This window comes from Alligator mississippiensis, chromosome 2 (assembly GCF_030867095.1).
Source record: "Alligator mississippiensis isolate rAllMis1 chromosome 2, rAllMis1, whole genome shotgun sequence".
Classification (NCBI taxonomy): Eukaryota; Metazoa; Chordata; order Crocodylia; family Alligatoridae; genus Alligator; species Alligator mississippiensis.
Genome location: NC_081825.1, coordinates 168,785,581 through 168,813,124, shown reverse-complemented (window position 1 = coordinate 168,813,124; position 27,544 = coordinate 168,785,581). Strand labels below are relative to the sequence as shown.

General features: G+C 39.4%; 1 protein-coding gene across 9 annotated transcripts in view; it reads left to right on the top strand.

Moving 5' to 3' along the window:
* Nucleotides 1-24,025, top strand: part of PURG (purine rich element binding protein G) — a 43,051-nt gene extending 19,026 nt beyond the window's left edge. For 5 of the 9 annotated variants that reach the window (XM_059722385.1, XM_019493517.2, XM_059722388.1 and 2 more), the window contains 2 exons: nt 21,108-21,136; nt 21,692-24,025. Coding sequence is in view for 3 of the 9 variants with exons in the window: in XM_019493517.2 (XP_019349062.2) it covers nt 21,108-21,123 (16 nt within the window). In the remaining 6 variants the exon portion in view is untranslated. Of the gene's footprint in view, nt 1-1,673; nt 20,895-21,107; nt 21,137-21,691 lie in introns of those variants that run through there. The other 4 variants (XM_059722386.1, XM_059722389.1, XM_019493518.2 and 1 more) reach the window with 2 other exon arrangements.
* The last annotated feature ends 3,519 nt before the right edge of the window (nt 24,026-27,544 follow it).

Genomic DNA, 27,544 nt, shown 5'->3' with positions numbered 1-27,544 from the left:
TGTTTTCCACAAGTTATTACAATATCCTCCTATAGACCCAGAGCAACAGTTTGAAAATATCTTAACTTCTCGATATGCTCCCAAAAATGTCAAGAGCCTATGGGACTTGAATTCCAAAACTGAGAAAGAAACAGCATCTTATCTCTGCTGTCATGGACACCACAGTTTGGACAACAACTAGTTGCTTGTTTCTTCTTTGCCCCATAGCACTTGGCACTGTTGTGGTAACCAGGTGGGGTGATGTCTGGCCACTGTATGTAGGAGGAAAAGGAACTCAAAAGATGGCATGGTCAAAGCATTATTATATACCTCTCAAAGAGGGGAGGAGGGTGTAAAAAGATAGGAGTGGAGGAAAAGGTTCTAAAAGTGTACAATTAGGGGGAAGGAAGGAATGTCTCTGAGACAACATTTGGGAATAACAAAGAGGTTGACAGCTTCCTTTGAGAATATGATGATTCTCTGGACAAGGAGTGTTTCAGAACAGTTGTCCTCTGCAGTCCTCTAATTCTGACATCTCTGCATTTGACATGCACCCTTTCCTACAACAGCACCCACATGCAGGTCCTTTTCTAGATGTTCTGTGCCAGAAAACAAAGAGAATACTGGTCTTTCTCACCTGTAAAAGATAGGCCTTTCTGTTGCCATCCTATACTCCAAGATAGAGAGAGAAGCTCTTCGCATAAAACTTGGTTTCAGACCAGTTTGATTTTCGGTTTTAATGGGTTTTAACCTTGCGCACAGTTAAAAATTGATTTTTTTCCTTCTCATAATGCAACAGATGTCTGACCAGAATACTGAATATTGTATTGGTTAGGGTGGATGTGTGGCTGAAGTGACATGAGGTAGAAGAAGCTTAATCGTAGAATAACAATGTAGTGTGGAAGCACTACTTATGCAGCAGTTATTGTGGATCATGCAATGCAGATGCACAAAAACTGCAACAAACTTCAATTGTAGATTTGTCCTCAAGAAGGGCATGTTCTGTATTAACTGAGGACTTGGGTAGGATCATAGTGTCGTTATAGTTGTGATGGTCCAGGAAATATGCAAGAAACAGTGTTTATTTGTTACTATCTTTTTTTGAACCAATTGTAGAGTTGGAAGGATGTTGGAATAGAATTAAACAAAAGTCATTGTTTTATCTGATATATACCTTAGGCTGTATGTGCTTCTTTCCAAACTTGAAGATGGGCACATTGTGCTTAAAATCTTATTTAATATCTTTCCTAAGTATATAGTTGGTTCAATAACAGATATTACCAACAAAAGTTTGCTTGAGGGCTTAACATTTTTTTAAAGTCTAGAAATGAGTAGAGCCCAAACTGGGAGTGACGTTTTGATTGATATTAAGAAACTAAAGTGGATAGTGATTCTGATTAGAATATCGACCAGGGATTGCTATTTAAATGTGGACTGTAGATACCCAACTTCAGAACTGTGCGCCAACTGCCTCAATCAATTAAGAAAGAGAGAAATTCAGGATTAGTCATCAAAATAACCAGCTACAGGTGTAGTCAGCACAAACTCAAGCAGTACACTAGAAAATCACATCCTACAGCACAAAATAGGCTTTATTTTGTACTTGAATCCAAGATCCAAAATTGTTACAATAAAAGAAAAATATTAACAGATTTAGAAGGATGTAAATTCAGTAAAAGTTTTGCTTTATCTAGTGTCTGGTGTTTCTAAGCATTCCCAGAGGAGATTACCTGCAGTCTTTTCCACAAGTTCGAGAGGCACAACTGACACAGTCTTCACTGCTTGCCAGCTGGAGGAAAAAATGCCAGGAACAGCATAAACCTCTCTATGTGGCCTTCTTTGACCTCACAAAAGCCTTTGATTCTGTCAACCAAGAAGCACTGTGGAGGGATCCTTCTGAAGTTAGATGCCCACCAAAATGCACCACCATTCTTTGCCTGCTCCATTACAATATGTGAGTGGTGGTTCTCAGTAATGGATCTATCACAGATCCCTTTGAGGTTAAGATGGGAGTTAAGCAAGGCTGCATCATCACTCCAACACTCTTCTCGATACTATTTCTTACTGCAATGGTACATCAGACCACCAACAAGCTTCCCGTCGGAGTGGAGCTGAACTACTGAATGGGTGGTAAACTGTTTAATCTCAGCCAAGTCTGAGCCAAAGCCAAGACCACCCCAACCTCAGTCATCAAGCTTCAGTGCACTGATGATGCTGTGGTATGTGCTCGCTTATCAGCATCTTTACCAAGGCATACAAGATAATGGGGCTAATGTTTAACATTCAGAAGACTAAGGTCCTCCATCAACAAGCTCTTAATGAGCAGTCCCCAGCTCTGGAAATTCTGATTTACAATGAGTATTTCCTGTACCTCAAAAGACCTCTCTCAGAAGACTGACATTGACAAAGAAATCCAACATTGCCTTAAAAGTGGAAGTGCAGCCTTTAGGTGCTTGAGGAAATGGGTATTCAAAAATCATGACATCAGATCCAAAACCAAGCTCATGGTTTATCAAGCAGTCATGATCCCACCTTATTATATGGGGCTGAAACATGAACAATGTACAGGGGACACCTCAAGTTGCTGGACAAATACCATTAATGCTGCCCACAGAAGATCCTTTGAATCCAGTGGGAAGTCAGACGCACCAACATTAGTGTCCTCTTGCAAGCAAACACCACAAGCATTGAGGCAATGATCATTGACAACAACTTCACTGGGCTGGCCACACCAACTAGATTTCTGACTCCAGACTCCCAAAGCAAGTTTTATTCTCCCATCTCATTCGAAGTGTACGCTCAAAAGGAGGGCAGAAAAAGTGTTTCAAAGACATCCTCAAGGCTAACTTGAAAAAATGAACATCAACTTGTGGGAGACTATCGCCCAGGACCATGCCAAATGAAAGAAGAGTCTGCTGCAAGGATCTCAGTATTTTGAAACCTTATAATGACAACAGGAGATGCAGAAACAGTGCATCACAGACCAAATCAAGAATCCAGAGCCAGTCACCCCGCACAGAAACCTGTACCCGAGTTACAAGGTTTTTTTCAATCCCGGATCAACCTCATCAGCCGTCTTGGGACCCGGAGATCAAGCAATCGTGGAAGACAATCATAGTTGAATGCAAGGAAGTGCCAATAATGATTTCTAAGCATTCCCAGAGGAAATTATCTGCAGTCTTTTCCACAAGTTCTTCATCTGCCACTGTTCTCTGTTCAGGCAGTATGGTCTCCTATTTTTCAAAAAGGAGATAAACTGCTAAAATATCAGTAAAATTTCATTTTTTTGATCAAAGTTTTAGTTAATGTTTGTTCAGCACTTTGGTGTTAAGATGCACAACGTGTTGGCTGAGCTGCCTTCTAGTTTTAACAAAGATTTCAAGACTGACAAAACCATTAGATTATTTAGTTAGACCTGTTTAAAACAAGCCAGATAATTTAATTTAACCTAAGATCTTTGTTGAGCCTGACAACGTATTTGGCAAAAGCTAGGGTTACCATTAGGGTTACCATATTTCCAGTTCCAAAAAAGAGGGCACCTGTTGGGGGGAGGCACCTCCCTCCCAACCTGCAGCCCCTTGCCCCTGCTGCTGCCCCTCACTCCCAACCTGTAGACCTTTGGCCCTGCCAGTTCCCCTCACTCCCAACCCAACCCACAGCCCCTGTAGGCCATGCTGGTGTTCGTTGCTCCTGACCTGCAGCCCCCCCCCCATCCTTTCTGGTGCCCCTCACTCCCAACCCACAGTCCCCTGACGCTACTAGTGCCCCACACTCAACCACAGCCTGGTGCCCCTCACTCCCAAACTGCAGCCCAACCCTGCCAGAGGGGGCCCTCAGCTGCTCCTGTTCCAACTGGGCCAGAGCACAGCAGCTCTGACTTGTACAGGCAACGGTGGAGGGAGTCTGGCCCCTGTGTGGGCTGGAGAGAGGACATGGGGATGCCTGTGGCACCCCCACTCTAGGATGGGGCTCCTGCACCATGCCAGGCAGCCTGGCCATGCCCCCTCTGGGCAATGTCTGCCGGCTGTGCCGCCCCTGCCTGGCTGCATGCCAGCCACACACACGCGGGGCACCCCCTGCCTCCAGTCACCCTCCCCCTTCTCCCAATAGTGGAGCAGAGTGAAATCTCAAATGTTTGTTCAGATTTAAAAAACACCAAGACAGAGATCAGAGGACCCAAAAAGAGCACATGTCCGGGGAAAACCCTGATATGTGGTAACCCTAGCAACAGCGTAACTTGTTTGACCATCTAGTTGTAATCCAAAGACATCAAGGAGGAAGAATCTGCCACTTGCTTTGGTATTTTGTCCCAGTGGTTAAACATCTGACTGCTTTAGAAAAAAAATCAATTTAGAAATATGACACTTTTTTAAAATCTAGATCTTCTAGCTGTCGGTAGTTCATTTGACTTTTTTTACAACATTTAAAACCTTTAATATTAAGTATTTTTCTACCTGTAAAGATGTTTATGTGCTATGGTGAAGATGCCTTGTGATTTTCTTGATTGAGTGAAAGACCAGTCTCCCTCTAAAGCATTTACTGTTGTCTTCAAACAATTTTGTGATTCTTTCTGCACCCTCTCCATTTTTTCAATATCCTGTTTAAAATGTGGACATCAGAACTGGAAACAATATTCTTTTAGCAGTCTCATCACTTTTATTGCAGCAGTTAAAATCACCTGCCTGCCTCTTCCTTGCTCCTTTGCAGTTTTCTGCTTTGAAGTATTTGGTTGATAATGGCAGCTGGTCATTAGAAGTCTGAAAGGAACCAATACATTGAAAACTGATATGCCAGGCAGTCTGCCCCATGTTCATACTGTTTTGTGCTGTTGCTTGTTAGTATAACACTAATCGAGATCAGGCTCCTTTGTGTTAGGTGCTATATATACATATACACTAAAATCTCTGTTATCTGGCATGAGTGGGGAATGGGGGGTGCCAATACGCTGAAAGTGCTGGTTACCTGAGCCACAGGGTTTTTGGCCGGATGTGGAGTGGGGATGGTGGCTGCACACAAAGTGGCAGTGGTCGCGGCTGCTGCGTGCAAGTTTTCCACCCCCTCCCCTTGCACAGCAGGAGGCAAACTGGCACGGTGCAGTGCCACGTGCGTCCTGTTGCTTGCTGTGCAGTGCAGCACAGCGCCGAAATTCTGGTTAATAAGATATTCCGGTAGGTGAAGTACCGGATAACAGAGATTTTACTGTAGTAAAAAAGAATTCCTATCTTAAAGATGCCTGATGAATCCACTTTTGGCTTACAAACCTGATTAGAGCATGACACAGCTTGTTACAAGTTTCATAGATCCCTGTGTTGTTTGAATTGAGTCCCAGTTTATAGCAAGCTGGTGCTTTCTTGCTTTGCTTCCATCCTCTGGATCAAAGCTGCTTCGTGTTGAGCTGCACTCAGTGCCAGATGTTCTCTCCAGATTGATGTTAAAGAGTTTATAATCAGCAAAACATAACATTGAGGAAAAAGAACAATTGTCTCATTTTACAGGTGAGAATCCAAGACACAGTGTAATTCCGGCAATGCTGTCTTCAGCACACCATCATCCTTCCTGACAGACCTGCCAAGACAAGAACAGTTTGAAAAATATTAGTCCTTTGGTGGGAAACTTTCAAAGACTATCAGTTGTTGCAAGAAGTGGTGATTAGAGTTGTCACTCATCTCTCTGAGTTAGTACTTGACTTGTGATTGAATCATTAGTGACAGCCATTGCAAACAGATTGTATTGGAGAGCTGTTTCTGTAAGTGCTGTTTCTTGAAACAGATCTGGACCATTTACTGTGGTCAGATACCATTGCTTTTAGCGATATAAAAATTAATTCCTGGTTCCTGGCTAAATTTTGATTTGGTTAATTATATTCTACCAAACTAATTTCCCCCAGCATTTTCAGTTGTATACAATTCTCTTCCTCTTTCCACCCTGAAATTCAAGCTAGTACTGTTACATTTAGTTAAAAAACTGTTGAATTTCATCCCAAAAGCTGTAGTATTTTGTAGTAGGTAGAGCAATCTCCACACTCCCCTTATCAATCACACTTACTGGGACACATGCATATTATAAACATTAATAAAACACTTTACATACAAGAGCAGGGGCCTGAACTTAAAGACTTTGGAGGTCTGTTCCAACTCTGTGCCCTACTTTTCTATCACCAAGGGAGTCAGTACACAAGAACAATGAATGAAAAGTAGATCTTTTTTATTTTAGTTGTGCACAGTTATTTTAGAACAGCAATAAAATTCTACACTTTCAAAGATGAAACAGTTTAGCAGTTCCAGGACATAAGGTATGCATAAGAATACAGTCCATCCAAGACCCGAAAGCATTATTTTTCTGAAGATGAACTGAGGGATTGACCCTGCAAACTCACAGCTTACAGTATTCTTAATGATACCATTGGGAATTCTTTTGGAATTGGGTCAAAATGCAATTGCTATACTATCTATATAACAGTTGTCTCATTAATTAGTAACAGCTTTTTTTAAGAATATTTACATTTTTTAACAATTGAGCAGAAAATTGGTAAGACCACAGAGGATGAAGGAAACCATTACCTGAAATTGGTTTTATGCTACACCAGACTTATTATCTTTGCAGTAAACTGCATGTAATTAAAAAAAAAAAAAAAAAAAGGTCCCTAATGGCCTTATGCTTTTTGGTAAAGAAAGATCTCAAATTTCTTCTGATATTCTACAGTATATTTCATAGAGGAATCACTTTATATAGCACTGGAAAATAGCATTTATTTGTGAAGTGCAAGTGCCTTCAACTTCTGGTCACAAAAACTGAGTAGTCTTTGTGCCTGAAAGCGTGTCTAACATAGCTCCCAACTATGCGGTTGGTCTAACAAAAGATATCACTAAAATGTCTTGCTTCTTGCATATTTCCTGGACCATTATGGCTTCAAACCACATTCTAAACTTGCTGATAAAGTATTCTTGGATAAAATGTGCTATTTTTTAACCATTTATATGTGTTAAAAGTTCACATAATGACAGAGAGCAAAACAGGTAGAAAGCACAAATTTGACCTAGTCTTGCCCTTTATGGGCGCATCCAGTCGAGCATGGAGGTTTGGTTCCCTGGGGAGAAGTAACAGTAGCGCACCTTGTGCCACCGTTACTTGTCCCCAGGGAACGCCTGTGCCATGCGTGCTTTGGCACGTGGCAAGTTACCCTGGGTGGGGTAGGGGAGGCTGGGACCAGCACTGGGCTGGCCCCAGCAGCCTTACCTGAGTCCTGGGGGCCTCCCGGGGCTGCAACAGAAGAGATTCTGGCTTGGAGAGCCTGGCCAGCAACTACAGCACAGCTCTGGGCAGCCCAGCTTTGCTTTTGAGCAGTGCACCCTGCCTGTGCGTTTGCTGCTCCACTTTTTTTCTGCAGGTTTTTTTGACCTCTGGATATCCCTTGCAGCGCTCCCTTGCAGCAGAGAACATCTAAATGTGCAGTATGTGGTGCTGCAGACATGTTTGTGGTGCCACATACCATATGGCCTCGCTCATCTGAATGCGGCCTATGTGTTCTTTCATCATTGTAAGTCAACAATGAATGTAATGCATCAAGATTTGTCTGTATGACAGTGAAGGGAAGCTTTCTGATTAACACGTTATTAATTTTACTTTTTAACTTTAATTATAGGTATTTGCAAATTATTAAAGTCTAGTTAAAAGAATACAAAAGTAAACTGTGAAAACAGTTTTGATATTTAAGTTCTGATACTCCTGAACATTCAGTGTAAACAGTGTTTGATTCTTAAAAATTGAAAGCTAAAAACAGTGTTAGTAAAAATGTTATATAAGAAAGTAAAACTGTAAATTGCGAGTGCCTTTTTAGTGCTTATTGTGAAAATGAATTTAAACATATTCCAGAACTTATTTGTAATATTGCTTTCAGGGTTGTCAGGAAAATGCAACCCACATTGTTTTAGTTAAAGGCTGCAAATGTAGCCCAATTAGTGGTTCTTTTCAAATGGTTTCTAACAATGAAATGCCATTACATTTTTTATGAATGTTCTAATCTTTGAGTATTTGGTAAATCAAGTGTGTAGGTAAGTATATACGTGAAAGAGGATAGAGTCATGAGGTGTGATATGGTACAAAGCTTTTATCAGTATGGCCTAGAGATTACCTTCTGAATGAATTGAATTAGTGCAATCTATCCCATATGTGCACCGGTAAAACTTGTACCCCATGCCACCACATATACAGTAACACGCATTATTTTAGGAGGGTTTTAGAATGTATAGAAGCTATACTGGGACTAGTGTTGTATCCTTCACACTGCTAATACCAGATTAGTTAATAACCACTTGTGTAAGTTTCTAGGGCAGTGATTCTCAACCTTTTTTAGATTTGAGGCATCCTTCAGAAAATGCTAACTCCTAGTTTCACTTGTTTTTTGATGCCTAAATAATCATATAGCAGTGTTTCTATTCCAAAGAACTCAGAAAAACCACAACATTTCAAAATATTTTTAACACTATGAATTCCTATTTGAAATCTCTGAATATCTTGTGAATAATATTTGCTCACCGAAAATTGCATGGTACTCTTGCACCCTTGAAAGGATTTCAAGGCATCCCAGGATGCTGCAGGTTGAGAATCACTTGTTCTAGGGCTATGGAAGTCCTGTTAAATTTTTTAAGTTACATTTTAGATGCACCTTCCTCATAGAAACAGTCATGACTTAAAAATCTACGGCCTGTAAGTTTATATAATGAGTACCTTGTAATAACAGAAATATGAGATGATAGCTTCCCAGTGAGATGTGTAAGAGTTGTCTGTAGCCTCACATAGCTCCAAAATCACTTACATTAAAGCAATATTCAAATAGAGGCAGCATGTTCCTCTTCTGAGGCTCAGGCAGGTGTCATGGGATGGGAAATAGAAAGAAAATGTTTCCACGGCAGGTGACTCTTATTGTAAATAGCAGCTGTCTGAAGCAGTTGAGGAGATTGAAATGTTAGAAGTCCTGGAAAGTAGAGAGCAGATGAGGCAAATAATCATGACAAATTAATATATCAAGTGGCTCTGTTGTTTAGCATGTGGACATCCACATACTTTTTGTGGATAAGTATTTGCCCATCCAGCCTGCCAGCCAAAAAGGTGGAGCACCACGGGCCTAATGTTACATACATGGAATCATAGGGCTGGAAGGGTCTGTCACCAGTCATCTAATCCAACCCTCTGCACAGATGCAGGAATGCACTATTCCTAAGGCATCACAGAGAGGTGTCTGTCCAGCTTGTCTTGAAAAATCTGCAGCAAAGGAGATTCCACAGCTTCCCTGTGCAGCTTGTTCCATTGACTTATTGCTCTTGGTCAGCAGTTTTTCCCCTGAAATTTAATTTAATTTAATTTAATTTAAGTCTGATTTGTTGCAGTTTAAATCCCCTGCTTCATGGCCTGCCCTCTGCAGCAAGGGAGGACAGTTTCCCTCTTTTTTTATGGCAGCCTTTCAAATATTTGAAACTCCATTGTACCCTCCTTAATACCTTTTTTGCAAAACAAATGCCCCTTGTTTTCTTACAGGGGTGTAGGTTTTCTTGTTTTCTTAACCATTCCTCATACAACTTACATTCCACCCCCCTTTATCTCTGCTCACATTTAAATCCTCCCACTTTTTTTCCATCATTCTTAAGTTATGGTGCCCAGAACTGCACACAACTCCAGCTGAAGCCTAACCAGCACCAAGTTACTATTATCTCCTGTATGTTACATACAACATTTAGATTAATACAACCCAAAATTTCAATTACTGTTTTGTGTCAACATTTCACTGCTGACTCATGTTGAGTTAGAGAGTCAGAAGGGTTCAGGTATCTTTTCTGTGCAAATGTTTGTTAAGTTTCTTCTTAACTGTATCTTTGATCAGCTAAATAGATTAAACTCCTGTAGTCTCAGTGTAATACATACTTTCCACTACAAAGCATTTTTGTAGTTTTTCTCTATATCGCTCAGTTTTTTCAGTTTTCTTTTTGAAGTGCTGAGAACAAAACTGGACACAGTATTACATTAAGGGTATGTCTACACATCGCCCTATGGTGACCTAGCAACACACTATGTCACCATATGGCTTACTATGGTGATACCGCAATCACATCTCTACACATGATCACCAGTTACATTGCCAAAGCAGCGCACTCCCCTGGGTATAGCACGCTGTTCCGGCGACATAGCGGGGAAATCTAACGGTGCACCGTGTGCATAGCACAGTAACCACCCATACTGCGCTGTGCTTCAGTACTTCCAAAAGGTACTAAAGCATGATACCATAGCAATGTCACCACACGGCAACATGTAGATGCACTCTAAGGCACTGTATATATACAGAGTAACTCCTCCCTTCTCTTGCACCAAAGGATCACTTTAACCATTTTAGTCACAGCATTAGACTGAGAGTTTACATTCATCTGGTTACCTCTAGTAACCTTCAGATTTTATCCAGTCTTTCTAGGATGCAATATTGCATCCTGTAATTATAACCCATATTATTTGTTCCTGGGTATATGACGTTTGCTTGTATTATAATGGAGGCATTTTGATTAAACTTAGCTTACCATGGATCTAGACTGCTGCATATAAGCAACTTGTCATTATTTTTTTGTCATTTCATCATTTTTTGTCATGGGTTTTTTAACTTCACATATCTTCATGTAAGGCTCATAATCAGCTGAAGAAAAACATCTAAGCAGTTAGAGTTCATATGTGCCACCAAAGACACAGTGATTTCTTATTGAAACTTTTAATTTAGGACTTATAGTTAGAATCCAAGAAAGGTTTGTTTGTTTTTTTCTTTTTAACAAAAGAAATCTTGCAGCTGGCTTACTGAAAATGCAAATTACAAGGTCTGAATTTTGCAGTGAAATTGTGAAATATATTAGGTTTAAAGAAAATTTCCCTTCTTCCACAGAATGTTATTTAGAGCGTGTTAGTCTGGGATGCAGTGGCTTGATACTTTTGTAGAACAGTTGTTATGCTAGTATGATACATTCAGTATTTAGTGCAAATGTGTAGTAGCCTACTATGTTATATAGCAATTTTTGTTTGGGCCAACTAAAATTCATAACAATCTGAGGCTCTAGCTCCCTTCTTTCCCTTTGGCAGTCTCGGCTGTAAGTGGAAACCTTTTTTTTTCAGAAACACTGAACTCTAATATTTTGATGGTGTTTACCAAATTCAGTCTGCTCAGCAAATCTTCCTGCATAGAGAGTTAACACTATGAGGCAAAAAATACTTTTATTCTGTTTTTTAAAACCAAAATCAAACCCTGATACAGAAGGTCCGTATTTTGTCTTTTTTTCTGACACTCGCTGGGTAAGCGCTATAAGGCAAGTGATGCCATTTGTTTCTTTCCATGCAGTGCCTCACTCAGTAGCACCCTGATCCTCTACTGCGGTTCCAAATTTTATGTAATACAAATATAACAAAGTCCAGGAAGCATTAGGTTCTTTTGAAGAAAAAAAAGAGAGCTCCCAGAGTATACTTTCAGAGCTACTCTAGCAGAGTTTATGTAAACAAGCTTGTTGCAGCAGCTTCTACTGTGATACCGTTTCTTTTGGCATATGGGTTTCTCTGGCTCCTGGAGCCACTTAGCTCTGAGACTGAAGCTAGTCCATCTGTCTGTCCTTAAGGAGACCCTATATACAAATTCCTTCAATTAATGAGGCTTGTCATAGATTATAAAGCCTGACATGACTCTTGCGATTGTCTAGGCTGCCTTCCCACATACCGCAGTTCATAGGAAATTCCTGAATTAATTCCTCTGAATTAGAGCACACCATTTAGAAAGATACCCACTTGTGGCTTAAGACTGCTAGTGAGGGAGAATGTACCACAGGCCATAGTAACTTTTCTCTTGTTGGCCCTGAGATGGTCTGCAGCTCCTGTAGAGGTTCATTTCCATCACTATTAGAGATGGTGGTGATGGATCCAGCACATTGTGTGTACTATTCCTTCCCCTCTCCTGTATAGTGTTGTAGTAGTGAGAGAGACCTTGGCTTCCCTTCTTACTGAGAGTCTTGAAGAGAGCAGTCAGCCAGGAATGCATTTCTCAGCTACACTGCTCTTTCCATTTTCTGGTTCCTTCATGTCAGCCTGCCCTCCATATACATATGTCTGCTCACTCTATTAAAAGGATGAGGGGCTTATCACATGTCATGTTGATCCCTAATAATTGTTTTGTGGTTCACTTTATTCCTCAGTAAATAGAAATTAAACCAAGGCAGTTTACTCTGAAAGAAACAACTGTTGAATCACTATGTTTTAGATTCCACTTACTGTAAGGATAGAATAGGCACACAATACAGTTACTGCAGGCTAACTTGACATGGTAAATTGTTCCCACTCCTTAGGTTGGTATAATTGTTTCATCTGTTCATATCTTTAGTTCTGATTCTTACTTCTATTAAATAGAACTCTTGCATTTCTAAATTTAGTTTAAATTTACATTTTCTTTATTTTAAAATAATGAGCAGGCCAGTGGCATTGTCTGGAACCAATGCAGAGGAGTAAGCAGGATATATTACAGTTAAGTCCAAAGCCTTTATTGGCATGATAGGTTATGCTGTGCAAGAGTTGCCGCACAGTAAGAAAACAGACATTTAAATTTATCTGCACTAAAAAACATCAGTCTAATGTGCTACTTCATACTTCAAATTCTCCTCTCTAGATTTCTTTGTAAAACCATGTAGGAGCAACAGATATTCTAGCTATTTACTTCATTCTCCTACATTGCATCTCTTTTGTCTTAACTACCTGATCCTTAGATACTTGTCTCAGCTGGTTTAGGCCTTTAGTTTAACATCATAATTCACAGGTAACCATAAAGCTAGCATTAACAACTGAAACAAAATTCATCTTGGTGCATAGTTTAGCTCACATGTAACTTACTTAGACAACATCTGACAAGGACATTTCTTCAGGGGGATTCTACACTTCTCATCTTTATTCCAAAAAATGTAAAAATGCTGTAGTAATTGACCATGCAATGACAAAATAGATTTACAGTTGTTTTGCTTGCTGGTATTTGGCTCTCTGTCTTCATGTAATTTCATTCCTTGTTGCATACTTTGTCATTTTCATAGCTGTATAGTAATAATCACTGGAAGCATAAAGACAATACAGTGGATTCCGCTTTATAGAATCACTGGTTAATAGAATCAGCCGCTTATTTAAATCAATATGGGAAAACCAAAAACATTTGTATATTATTGCATGTAAAAATCGTTCATATTAGAATCACAATTATTAGTTTTTGAACTCATTGAGTTCCAGCCTGCAGGGGGCTGTGAGAGAGCAGGAGGAGGGCAGTCAAGCAAGGGGCACCATGTGCATGTAAAGTACTTGCTTATCCAAAATCATATCTGCTATGCTTTCCTTTGTAGAAAAAAAAGATCTAATGTCAAGAACTTCGTGTTCCGTATGGCTGTTGTCACCTTGTTATTGTATTAATTGCATTTTCACTGCTACAGTGATCAAGAGAAAAAATGAGCTTAATGCATAGGCGGAGCACTAAAAAATAGGCTAATTGTAATACAGGATGTAAAAGGAGGCAGTCGCCAACATGACTATTCTGTAAACTGTATGGTGAAGCATTGGTAAAGCTTGTTGCTGACATTTATTAGATTTTCAAGGGATGCTTTTGCTAGTCTATTATAGCAGCAAAGAGTTGTAATGCTTCAAGAGACTCAGTTTTTTTGTAAGTTGATATAATTTGCTTTCAACTGGTTTGTAGAAGTGTACTTTAATGTAATCCATAAAATGTGAGTGTTTGTATACGTTCACAGACTGAACATTGTACATCTCTTTAAGCTAAACTAATGTAATTTGGAGCATTTTTGGTGTGGCATGTACAATTGCAGTGATCTCTTCCTAATTTAGACCTTATCTACCATATGCATTCTAACCAGTTTTTGGACACTGAAACAAACTGACTTTAGTACTTAAAGTGCTAGTTTTTAGTTGTCACTTTGCTTCTAACTATATGGAGCACTGCACTTTTATAAGTACTATTAGCCCTGGATTTTGACCCATTTATTTTCCCATTATAACATAAGGTATTAAAATATAAAGTGGCCATCAGAATTTTAGGTGAAGATGACCACAGCCTGGTGCCTGAGCTCAGTTAATTGTATGTTAGAAATCACAAATTACCAAACAAAAATGATCCAAACATATTTTATGTAACTTTATGTATTGTTAAAAACAAAATCTTTGACACCCAGGCACATAGTTTCTCTAAATGTTGATGTCATCAGGAAAAGCATGTGCAAGGCTTTTAAAAACACCAAAAATATAGGAGAAATCTTTAAAAAACAAAAAAAAGAATAAAAACAGCGCAAAACTATGTATTTTAAATTAAGCACAGACCAGAAGCTGTGAAATAAGAAATGCAGTTAAAATGTATGGTTACATATGCTTGCTTTTGGTACCAGAATTTTCCCTTTGTTACCAACATAAGTAGGATGGAGAATAAAAATTAAAACCTCTCAGGGTTGAGTTTGTTAGATGTGGTATCAGTCTAAATCGTGCATAAGCCATTACAGTAAAATCTGTTAATTTGTCTATTCTGGAAGTTCAATTTAGATGTATTGGGAACTTAACTGGAAAAGGTGTTTTTAAATGAAAGAACTAATACTTGGAGGGATGGAGTGTAATGCATAACAGCCATTAGGTCTGCTGTTGAACTTGAGGAGCAGAGTTAAGAATGTACAGCATTTCTTTGGTATGAAGTAAGTTAGATGCACATATTCTTAACAGTTTGTGTGATCTCCAAACATGCTTTTCTTGGAGGAAATTTATTGGCAAAACTATTTAATTTGATCATTTGTTACCAACTGCTAAACATTATGCTAATTTAGAATGCTTGAAAATAAAGTAAAACTCTTCAGTTGTAGCATATTCATTTCTAATATACCCACACTGCAATCTCAAGAACTTGATAATGTTTAGCTTCTTTAAAAAGTAAAACCTTACACCCCCCTACCTGCCGCAGGTGCAAATGCCTTAGTTAAGAAGGCATTGCCTTACACTCTAATGCTATGGGTATCTAGATTTTAGTATGGGACATACATTCATCCCAATTTACTCGTTACTAGTTAATCAAGTCTTACTAAGGCAATATCCCTTTTGGAAGTTCTCCCCTTACAGTATCTGCTGGATAAAACAGAATAAGGTAAATTGTATGATCAGTCTAAACTGTAAATTGGGTTTCATACATAACTACTAAACAGCTTATATCATAGCGATACATTTCAAACAATACAATAATAAATGTTGTTAGCCTGAATGCTCTAATACAATTAAAGAGTAGATATATCATTTATGTTTATTTTGCTGCAGCAGTCAAGATTTTTCGTGACAAGCCCTAGATTTGAATAACTACTTGCCTTGGCTTTGATTGGAGCTTCCTGCTGTAGTAGGATTTCATACTGGTTTGGCATGTGACTAGATTTTGATGCAATTAAAAAACATTCAGCTATTAAATATTAGCAGCCTAATAGGAATCTTATTTTTTTAATGTTGTGTTCTATATTTTTAGCAGTGCTGAAACCAGGTAGTTAGATTTTTATTTTATGGCCCAAGTGCGTAAAACCTGAAAATCTTGGTATATCGTAGCAATCAGCTCTATTGCAAGGGCATTTTCACAAAACACCTATATCAGGGGTTGTCAGCTTAGGGTATGCATACCCCTGGGAGTACTTGAGAAAACCCTAGGGGGTATGCGTGGGCAGGGACAGAGTGCTGCCATGCACCATCCCACACTGCTGTGCAGGTGCCACTGGCCTGGCCAGATGGGGGCGGGAGAAGCTTGCATGCAGCAGCTGCCACTGCTCCACATTTGGCCGCGCGCCACCCCCTGCTCTGCATCTGGCCACCAGGGGTACACTGCTCTGTGTCCGGCCACACTGATCTAAAAGGGTTGACAATCCCCGACCTCTATAATTTAGGAACCTAGATCCTGTAGGCTTTCAGTGGAACTTGGGCTCCAGAAATCTTAACTGCTTTTCAAAGAAGTTCTGAGTGAGCTAAATAGGTAGAAGTATGCCTTTACTTAATTAGACCAGGATAAAGGAGAACATGGAGCTGTTCTTCTGAAGATAAAGTTTCTGTCCCCTAAATTAAGAATCTTCTTCTCTGACAAGTTAAATTTACAAGTTCTTTACTTATACCTCACGCGTGAAGCCCACATATAGTTTAGAGCAAAACATTCTTTTCAGCAGAACACTATTTCAAAAAGAAAACACGTCAAAAAAACACGTGTAGAACTATCAGGGCAAAGAAATTATAATGGCACACAGACAATGTTTCACTGTAGTTTACCACATTTTTTCTTTTTAACAATATATTATGTCATTTCCATTTTCATTAATTTTTTTCAAAGTATTTTCACAGCTGCATATATTTGTGAAATGACATTGAAATGAGTCAAGTTTATCAATAACCTGTGTATAGCAGGTCACAAATTCAAACATATTCTTTCCCAACAGCACTTTTTCAGTAGGATATTATTAGCTGAAAGGTGTTTTAAAGTCATGGCATGAAGAATCATAAATGTAAACCCAAGTACATTGTGATGCTAATTAACAGACTTTTTTGAAATGTATGTGATTCTTAATATTTTTCTTAGAAAGTTTTGTTTAATGTTAGATCATTGTTCTGAAGGATATTAGTCCTACTGGAATTAAAATAATGGAAATAAAATGCATGTGTTACAAGTAGAAATGGTGGAGAATTACATGTGAACCTACTGTACGATACTGATTCTGTTTTCAAACAATCTGTTTTGCTGTTCAATAGTTGACATATAAAAATGCAAATGTACTGTAATTTAGCACTTTTCTAATGGACCCTGTTCTCACTAAACAAGTGATAGGAAATGGTTTTGTTGTAGAAGATGTAATCATGCTTGCATGAGTACATCAAGGCTTTGCCCTTCTTGATGTGTAAACACAACTTCCATTAATACTAACATATTAGCCCTTAAAATACTAACTCTTTCTATGCGTTTGTTATACCACATCTTAAACAATATTATAATTGGCCTAAGCGCAGTTAAAAAGTTCAGAGTCTCTTTACATGATCTTTTTGCAGAAAGATATTTCACTGTCAAGTAGGTAGGCAGGTCAGGGTTGCCAGGGACAGAGGTTGTACTTTCCACTCTCTTGTTGTTCAGAGAGCTGACTAGTATCAGTGTGAATTTGCCTTTAACTTTGTCTCTCCCCGAGTCCCTGATGAGATGGGATTGTTTCTTGAAGGACTGGCTGCCTTTCTTGAGTCAAGACTTCATATATCCCGACTCACAATATTATCAATCTTGTATAGCACTACCATAAAGAAATGAATGTGGAGGTGCTTATTCCCAGCATGTGAAATAAAATGCTATGCCACTTTTACATTATCACCAGAGTGCAAATGAACACATGAAACCTGGTTTTCTATTTTCCTCTTTGTTGTTAGTAGTATCAGTGAACATGGTAGTCCTGTTTAACATGATATTGTCTGGAGGCCCCTGTTTGCTTGTAAGCTCTGAAAATACAGATGCAAGACTGGGGTAGAGCTGGGATATAACAAAGGAATGAGTAAGAAGTGTCTGGTTGCAGGAGTCCTGGCTTACAAGAAGGTCATAGCCATTAGGACTGGTAGGGGTGATGTCAGCAGGAACCACAGCCAGCAGAACAAACAAAAAAAATCTAGTCTTGGAGATGCTGCATGGGAAGAAGCAGCAACAAGCTTCTGTCCTTGCTGGGTGTGTGCTCTGGAGACTAGTCTGAGGCAGATGCCCAGGTTTATGGAGTTACAAGGATCTCTATGGTGATACAAGGGAGGAGGGGAGAAGATCAAGAGTCTCATATGGGCTAGATGAGATGCTGTTTGAATGACACAGACCTGATTGGGAGATAGGCCAAGATGTTGAGATGACAGCAAAATACAAATTTGTTGGCAAAGGGATAAACTTGAGAGTGATCCACTTAAATATGGTAGCTATACTGGTGGACAAGGCATCATGAGATAGGATGTGAAGGAAAAGCAAGATCAGGGACAAACAAAGGTGACCTGAGAGAAGCAGATGAGATGGAAGGGAGCAAAGGACGGATATGGATGCGTGCAAACAGCAGGTACAAAAATACTGTAAGGGAGGGAGGGCAACAAGAGACGTGCCAATAATAGCAATAAAGGAGGGAGGTAGAGGTTGCAGTAATGAAACAGAATAAGAGGTGAGAGGTGCTGTGGACAAGGGCTGAGGTAGCAGCAAATAGGGAGTAGTAGGAAAGTGTGATTTAGGAAGGTAGATCCACCAGCAGAGTGGCAGTTGTAGAGGTCCTGGCCATTTTAAATCCTGGTTATCTGAAGTTCCTGTAAGCTACGGTGCAAGGCAGAAGACAGTGATGTCGTCATTCTTTGTACTGTCATTTGGCCTTTGTGAAGCTCCAGTATCCTGTGGAGTAGAGGCAGGCTCTCTTCCACTGTAGCACTCATTTCCCTGGGCTTAGCTCCCTGCCATGGAGTGGACACCATCCTGCTCACCATACACCAGTATGTTAAAACATAAAGACCTTCAGATTCAGACTGAGGCAGGATCTCCTCCACACCGGGCATCTCAGATTCAACAGGCACTCCCTCACCATGTAGCCTCCATGAAATAACACAAAGAGTGGGTTTCAAGAAAGCTAAGGCTGGAGGTGGGAATGAGTTCATCTTTATATTTTGTAGTTTCTTTTTGTTTCTCTCATTCAGTTCCTTCACCTCCAAATCTGCAAGTTAAAAGTTTCATATTTGATGCTGCTGAAACACACACAGACAAATCTGGGCAGGCTTTCTGAGACCATGTAAATATCAGACCCTGAATTTCAAAGGAAGGAAGGAGATAAACTACCATCCAAGTTCCTGTCATAGGAAAAATCAAATCTACAGCCTATCCTAGTGTTAACAGGGTACAAGGTGTTACTTGTCACGTACTGTACTGAAAGGTTTCATTGATCAGTGACTGTATTGTACTGTATGAAAAATCATCAATTGCCTTGTATTGTTTATAATGGACTGTACCATATACTACACAAATTTCCATATTCCAAGTTTTTCAATGATGCATGTTGCCAGTTAGGTCCTAAAACTATGTGGTGCTAATTCTTCCATATCCAATGGTGCTTTTGTGGATGCTAACTGCAGACATGCTGAACAGAAGCTTGAAGTTTAAAAGTCTTTCTTGTCTGTTTGTATAATGTAAACACACACACACACACACACACACAACCACAATGATGATAAACTTGAATTTGTTTCAAAGTATCATTGACAATCTAATGTTTTCTATGTGTGCTTGATTTGGTTTAGAATTGGTTTTTTTTCCGGAAAGCAGCTGTGTTTCTACACAATACATAATGGTATTTCTTCTAAGAGATGATTTCACTTCACAGGGCCAAGAATCTGTCTGAATCCTCAGGTAGTTGAAGTTGGTTGACCCTTTACCTGCTTTTCACACGATTTTCATTCATATGAATTTAGCCATTTGTTTTCTGATGTGGATAGGGTGCACAGGCCTGAAAAGGACTCCATCTCTGAAGCATTAACAATCCTCATACTGCCTCAGCATTGTGCATGTCATGTAGCTTGGTCTTCTGCTTGCATCACAGTTGCACGATTGTGTCTATTCCAGGTCCTTACAACAACTTCAGTCTTATTCAGAAGCAAACCAAAGAGCACATAGTAGTGCACCTCTTGCAGCCATGCAAAAGAGCTAGGTGCTTTGTTCATTCAGTGAGTGAAAGATGGGAATAAGAATTCTTTAGAGACTGCCCACTTAGCCAGAAAGGAAGGAGAGTATTTTTGCAGGTGCTGTTTGGGTCTCATGGAGGTGTAATACTGGCAGCTTGCTCTACTCTGGGGCAGAAAGAGTGGTAGTCACTGCACAGTTCCCTGGGTGAATACTGAGGAGATGGAAAATTTGCCAAGACAAATTAGGAGCACATTTTGTGTAATGTATAATGAAGAAGTGTAATAGTAAAGACATTGGGTGGATTTGTTGGCAGCACTAGAAATTCACCCTGGAAACCATTATTTGAGCATTGCATATAGGTTCAAACTTATTTCTTCATCATGTTAATGCTACCCTGAAGTCCATTCAGGGTAAGATGGCTTAGTCGCATGTAAGGTCTATACCCCCAGCTGCTCTGTCATATCTGAAGTACAAATGAAGAGAAAACTTGGTTTTCACTACTTATTGTTCTTTAGTCTTTGTGGACACGTGTCCCACAGGTAAAAATGAGAAGCAGCTGTGTCTAGCTTGTAAAATTGATGGCTTTCAGGAGTATCAGATCCAAGTTGCTAAGTTTGTCACAGCTTTGACTGTCAAATCAATGCTTCTCCCAATCTGTCAAAATAAAGGCAATGTCTTTGGTAATAATAGATTTTTTCTTATGAAAATCAAGAGCCAGAAGCCAGGAAAAGGAAATGGTAGATAGGAGACTTAAAACTAACTAGAAAAGGATTAGTCTTAGAACCAGAATTACAAATGCATAGAATTTACCAAATCTACACTAGGAAGACTGAGTGTTTCCATAGTATTTTTGCTGCAGTTGTTGGACACATTCATTTTACACTAGTGTAGATTTAGTGGAAGCTCGAACCACTTTAAGGAAACATCCATTTTCCTGATGGGGTCTTCAAACTTCTCTGCCAGCTGAGGAGCCTATATTTTCTGATTGTGGAGTGCCTTGGCCTATTGGATGAAAAGAAAGAAAGAAAAAAAAGACACAAGCTGCTTTTTTGGACAAAAAAAATCAGAATATATTTTTTATCTATTTGAAAAAAAGTCTGATATTTACCCCTGTTATCAACTGAATTTGCATATGGTTGTTTGCCACAATATCTGTTCTGTCTTAAAATAAATTTGCTTACTTGTGTAGTCTTAACAGTTTGGTTTCATTTTTACAATCTAATTTTACCTTAAAATATTAATTGGTAAGTGTCCTTAAAGTTTCAATCCTTTGGACATTTTCCATTAAATGTCCTGGAAGAACATCTATCTAGAAGGGAGAGAAACCTAGTAAAGAGTTTAAGTCTTTGCATTTTCGCAATTATATTTTTATTTGCTAATTTTATTTCCTCTTTTCCTGCCCTTCCAGTAGCTTTCATCGTTGAAATCATCTGTATGGTAAGTGTTCAACAGATGACTTGCTTTCTGGCATTATATTCATCAATGAAGAATTTTTTGTAGTTACTAAAGGAATTCTTCAGGGTAAACAAATTCTAAGCTTAGTTCTGTATATTGTTGTTTGCTTATTAATGGCAATGCAGTAATTGAGAGTGGTATCAAGAAATAACCTTGACCACATGGCAGACATTTTTGCAAAATACTGTCTTCATTAAAATGCAAATACAATACAAGTTGTTCTCCTATAGCAACACGCAAAAAGGAACATTACAATTGATGAATAAAGGAATCATCCACATATGAGAGTGATTTGGCCTGGGGTAATTCCTATGGTTCAGATGCTTCAGAGTATTCTGGCATTCCTTTAAAAGTCATTACCTTTCAATTACATACCTTCTAGAGGGCCGTGGAGATCAGAATGGTTAGCATCAGAAGCAAAAGTACATGAGATACTGTTTTAAAACCCTAAGTAACATTGAGATGTTTGTTTTGTTTTGTTTTGTTTTGTGAATTATCATTTACCCAAGAATTTTGTTTCTAAACCATCTCTCCCAGGTCAGGAGTCATGTCTACTGACCAGGCAGCAGATTACACCAGTTCATCAAACAGACCAGTTGCTACTTTGGGTGGGAACAAACCAAAACTGAACCAAACATCGGAAAACATTTCCTCTGGTTTCTTCATTTCTTCATTGTCAATGGCCAACACTTGGGATTTTAGGGAGCCCATGTTTTACTATGGTTGCAGTGTCCATCCTTTTCCCCCACAGAATATGTTTTTCTAGTGCATCTCCTGGTTATAGGGCTAGTACATAGGCTTCCCACAGAACTCTTTCTTTCAAAGTGATACTTTAAAAAATCTAGCATAATCAGAATATTGAACCTGTTTTAGTATTTTCAGTTTTCACCATACAGGATCTTTATGCATAGGATCATAAACAAGTGGGGACCCCAGGACATCTAGTCCAACCCCCCATTCAAGGCAGGATCAGCTGTGCCTAAACCGTGCTAGACAAGTGTTTTTCTAACCCAGGCATTAGCAATATTTTGGCACAGGGGTCAGTATAACAGAGACGGAGCTTAGCGCAAGCTACTTCCAACTTGGCCTGTTCTGTCACAGCTCTAATTATTGCCCCCCACTCCACTGCAGTGCCACCACCGCAGTTTCTGCCTACCACCTAGCCACCACAGAGGTAAAGCCCTCCCACCCCGCCACACCACAACCAACCACCTACAAAGCCCCCACTGCCATGGGCCAGATAAAATGGCTCCACAGGACAGATCCAGCCCATAGGCTGTAGGTTGCCAATCCCTGGTCTAACCTATTATTGAAAACTTAATGAATAATCAATTAGTAACCGAATCCCATATCTGACCTTGCTCAGAACTGCTGCAAGACCAAGCAGCCTATAGTTACCCAGTTGATTTTGCTTGTCTTGTTTGTATCTAGACCCAACATTTACCCTCTTCTAGTCTTCGGGATTTTCTCCATCATTACAAGCCTTATTAAAAATGTACATAAGAGATATACTTGGTCTCTAGAATTCTTGAGGGAAAGTTATTCCATTCTGTTGGTCTAAAAAAGTGTACCACTCATAAATGCTGTTTAGCATCATTAGTTACTTTGGCACTTGAAATATTTCAGGTAATGAGTACCTCATCCTGTTTCATTCCAAATTCAAAACTAACTTTTATTGAATATTATTACCTTGCCTGCATCATTAATTTTACTTGATCTAGTAATCAGCTTATATCGCAGGTAGGCATTACTAACATGCCACATTTCTTGCATATAACATACCCCCAAATAAAACATGCATCTTGTTTTTGGAAGGCTGAGTGTAGAAAAAAAAGGGGGGTTTTCAGACTCATGGCCAACTGTGTCACGTCTTGGTGTGCCAGGTAATTCCTGCTGCCTGCTACCCCACCCAGACTGTCTCCTGGGTTGCCACACTTCCTGGACACTATGTACCCAGGAGGACTTACTTTGTCAGACAAGGTTAGGCCCCAGCCCCTTGAAAGGACAGTAGCAAGACTATTAGTTCTTTACTGTAAGTAGTTCTTTATACAAGTTCCTGTAAATAAAAAGTTGTTTCCACATCACACCCCTCATCAGGATACTACCAGCAGCTATTTGTTGCTTTCAGGCACAAGCTATAATGCTCAACTAATAGTTATGGCTGTGAGAGGGTTAGCATATGATTCTACCCTTTTAGCTTGCTGTGCTGGACAAGTGGCAGTCATCTTGGCAGTTTCATGGCATCCCCTGTGCCCAGGTGTGCTTCTCTTCCAGTAAAGAAAACAGCTTCCCTGCCTAATATATGCATCCCAATATTGGGGGAAAAGGTGTATGTTGTATGCAAAAGATATGATACTTAAAATGTATTATTATTTAATAATACATTCAATATTAATTTATTATTAATATTGAATGTATTAAATAGTCCTCATTTAAACCATACTTCGGCGCCCCAAGATTTTTTTCTCATTGCTTTTCCATTGATTATATTGATTGTTCACTACCCCTCTTTGCATGTTATATGTTACTTTCTATTTATTTATTCATTCATCCCTTTTTTTATTCAGAAAAATAAAGAAACAAAACTCCAACAGTGGAGTAACACACAGAAGTTATATGAGGTTAGTTATTACATATTTACAAATAAAATAACATGCAACAATTCTTGTAACATATCATCTGTACTATCACTATAATGTTAATATATGTAATATAACATTCATTAACATTCAAACAATCTGGTCAGAGACACTGACTTACTGGCTGATGAATATATCAATTGGAAGTGCCTTCACGTCTTTAATATAAGCAAATAAGAAATAAAGCATATCTGGATTAAATCTGTTCTACTTAAATATACCTGAAATACCATTTTGGTCCCTGTGTATTCTTTTATACTCGTGGAGTGAGGGCAGGAGGGGGTGGCAGCAGCCACACGCAGAGCAGTGGCAGTGCAGGGTGGTGGGTGGCAGCAGCAGCCGCCATGTGCAAACTTCTCTTCTCTCTCCACCCCACCCCGTGTCCAACCAGCCAGCCAGAAATTTCGGTTAGTAGAATATTCCAGATAGTAGAATGCCAGTTAACACAGCTTTTACTGTATCTGTTTTTGTGAGCTCAAGTTCACTTCATCAAATGCTGTGAAAGGACATGCATAGAGTAGTATATAAACTGGAGAGAGTGATTTGAAGACAGGAAGGGAGGATGAGGGGAGTGGGACCTTGTTGGGAGAGGCAAACAAGCAATAAACTTATAGGGACAAAGGGGGTCACAAAAATTAATCCAGGTAATGTGATAATTCATAGTCCTCATTTAAACCATACTTAATCCAATCTGTGGATGATTTCTTGTTCCAAATTTCCCATTCAAGTTGGTTTTTAAAGTTTTAATGCCTAAAAACACTTCCCTGAAGTTAGCAATATTATGTCCAAGAAGGTTGAAGTGTTCTGCCTCAAGAATTTGTGTCTTTCTGCAGTTAATATCAGATCGCTATTCATTCATTCTTACAGGTAAGTTTTGCCCCATTTTACCATTCTTACAGGTAGGTTTTGCCCAATGTGGACACCAGAGAGGCACTGTAAGCAGGTGACAGCATATATGACATTGGTAAAGTTGCAGGTGAATTAACTTTGGATGCTATATTCCATTTTATTTTGTCCAGTGATGATGTGGTTTGTGTTGATGAGCGGGCACAGTTGGTATCTGGGTCTGTTGCAAGGCTTGGTGCCTCAGTGAGAATGGGAATTAGCCTGTTGCTTGAGAGATGCCATTTGACAGTTGGGGGCTGTTGGTAAGCCAGGACAGGTTTGTCCTTTATGGACACATTGAGATGATTGTCTTTTTCCAGAAGGGTTTAGAGATTATTAATGATGTGTCTAAAATGTTTAAGCTGGGGGCTGTAGGTGACAACAAGAGGGATTCTCTAGTCTTTGTCCAGTGGTTAGTATTGTAGCATGGCAGAGTGAGATCTCAGTCTAGCTTTGTTGATTTGAGTGGCTCCTTTTGGGTTGTTTTGTAATTGTAGGAATCCCTTCCCCAGATCCTTAAGGTGTGCATCCCAGTGGGATTAAAGCAGACAAATTGCAAATCTGAGCTTGGCTATAGACAGTGAAACTAGCGGCTTATTGCTTGCTTGTTTACTGCATCCCCCCACCCCACCCCCTTCCTGCCTTTTGTATTTGGGTCACTCTCTTCATTTTATATAGGACTCTGTATGTCCTTTCACACCATCGGATGAAGTGAGCTTGGGCTCACAAAAGCTTATGTTATAGATACCACTAGATCGTAGTTCAGATGCTATGTTCTGTGGAGAGTTGTGTGAAGCCATATTTCAGGCTTCCTTCAACTTTCTTCCTATGTTGCATTCAGGGTTCAAATTACACTTTGACCCTTGGCGGGGGGGCGGTCTTAAAAAAAAATTAAACCAGTTCATCGATTAACAAGTCCACCTCAGTGAAGAAGCAATCTGATTGAAGCCCCCCCCCCACCCCTCCCTGGTTATGATTTTCAAATCTTACAGGGGGGCTCTTGTGTCTTATAGGGGGGCTCACCACTGAGCTTCCCCTTAATTCGCACCTGGTTGCACTGTATATTCCCCCACCCCCTTACCTTTTGCTTTTGACCTTAGAATATGTGTTTACTTCCCCATTTTCCTAATTATTTTGGTTTCCAACATAGCTGGTCTTATCTTTTTTTTCCCCTTGTGATATTCCCCCTTCCATTTTATTTTTTCATCTTTCTCATACTGTTATTCAGTCCCACTCAGATCCTCTTGAATACCCCTAGTTTTGTGACTTCTGCCACTCTCCTTGTCCTTGTACTTTAAAATCTTTCTTCTGGACTTAAGCGTTTGCCATTCAGTGGCATAGTGCTGCTTATCACTGTTCAGTCTCAGGATGGGATTCCAAGGTGCTTTCAATTAAGTTTATTTTCTCAATAATTTTAAGACCTTTTTTATCCTTTATAGTATACTGCTGTTCTTGATGTATGAAGATAAGTTTAAAAGGAAAACCCCATTTGAATTTTATATTTGCTTCTCAGAGAGATGCTGTAATTTCATTCAGTTCCTTCCTTCTCCCTACTGCAGCCTGTGATAAGTCTTGAAGCACTTGTATTTTATATCCTCCTGGAGTAGGATTAGAAATTTCTCCAACCTTCTTCAGAATCTGCTGCTTTTATTCAAAATGGAGCAAATGTATCAGTTTCCCTTGGTTTGTTTGAATTGTGGGGAGTGTAAAGAGCTGTGTGCGCTCTATTTACAAGGACTTAATTTGTTTTCAGATCTAGGAAAGTGGAATACCTGCTTTAAATATTCTGCTGGATCTCCCTTCTCCACACCCGGGAGTCCTCTTACTTTGGTGTTATTTTCTTTCTCACTGCTGTCTATAATCTGTTTTCTCTGTAACATGTTTTTCTTTTAATCATCTTAATTTTATTTTGAAGATTTATTGAAGATTACAGATTTCCCTCCACTTTTATCTCCAGGTCTGTTTCCTTCAAATTGCTGGAAAGGAAAAGAATCTTTCCAGCATCTCCAGTCTCCTGTGAAAAGGGTGGTGCTTAGGGAAAGGGAACAGTTAGCAAGGTCTTCACTGCTTCACCATTCTCCAACCTCCAGTTACCCAGTCCATTTTTCCATCAGTTATTAGTTGTAGCTGTAGTTAAAGTAGAATGTCTCTCTTAGCAGCATGAAATTGATGTCATCTGCCAACTTCCCTGATTCCCACAAGGATTTCTATGTCACCTAGGAATCTAACTGTATCTTGCCAATTTCATTTTGCTGCCGCTTGGCAAAAACTATGAGTTCAGGAGTCTACAGCCAGACAGCTTCAGCATTTCTAAAGAGGGCACATCATTCATGCATTATTTTCAGTGATAAGAACTTGAAACCTTAAAACTGAGCACTTAAAATCTCCTAAAACTTTCTTCCAGTGGGGGGGAGTTCCTTCTACAATGGGCAAGCCCTATTTATGATGACTTGGTTAATCCAGATGTGCTCTCTAACAAACTACTAGGAAGAACATGATGTTTAAAATTTACTTTGGGTTTAAAATAAATTGCCTTCAAATATTTTCCCCTCCATATCAAATATCCCAATATCCACAGTTGTAAGAAAAAGGAATCATAGCATATAAAAAGCCCTTGAGGCAAAGGCAAAAGCTCAGACTGAACTCTTCAGCAGTTTACGCTACAACCCTTTCAAGCAGAGAGAAGCTGGGAATGCTTGGCTGTCTAGATAGATTAAGAGTCCTCAAAATTTACAGTATACTTGGAATCCAGATGTTTTGAAGCACTTTTACCTGACATGGTCCCTTGGAGGCTGTGCAAAGTTTAATACCTATGTTTATTTTATTTAGATAAATACCAAGGAATTTTAAAATCTTGTTTATTTTT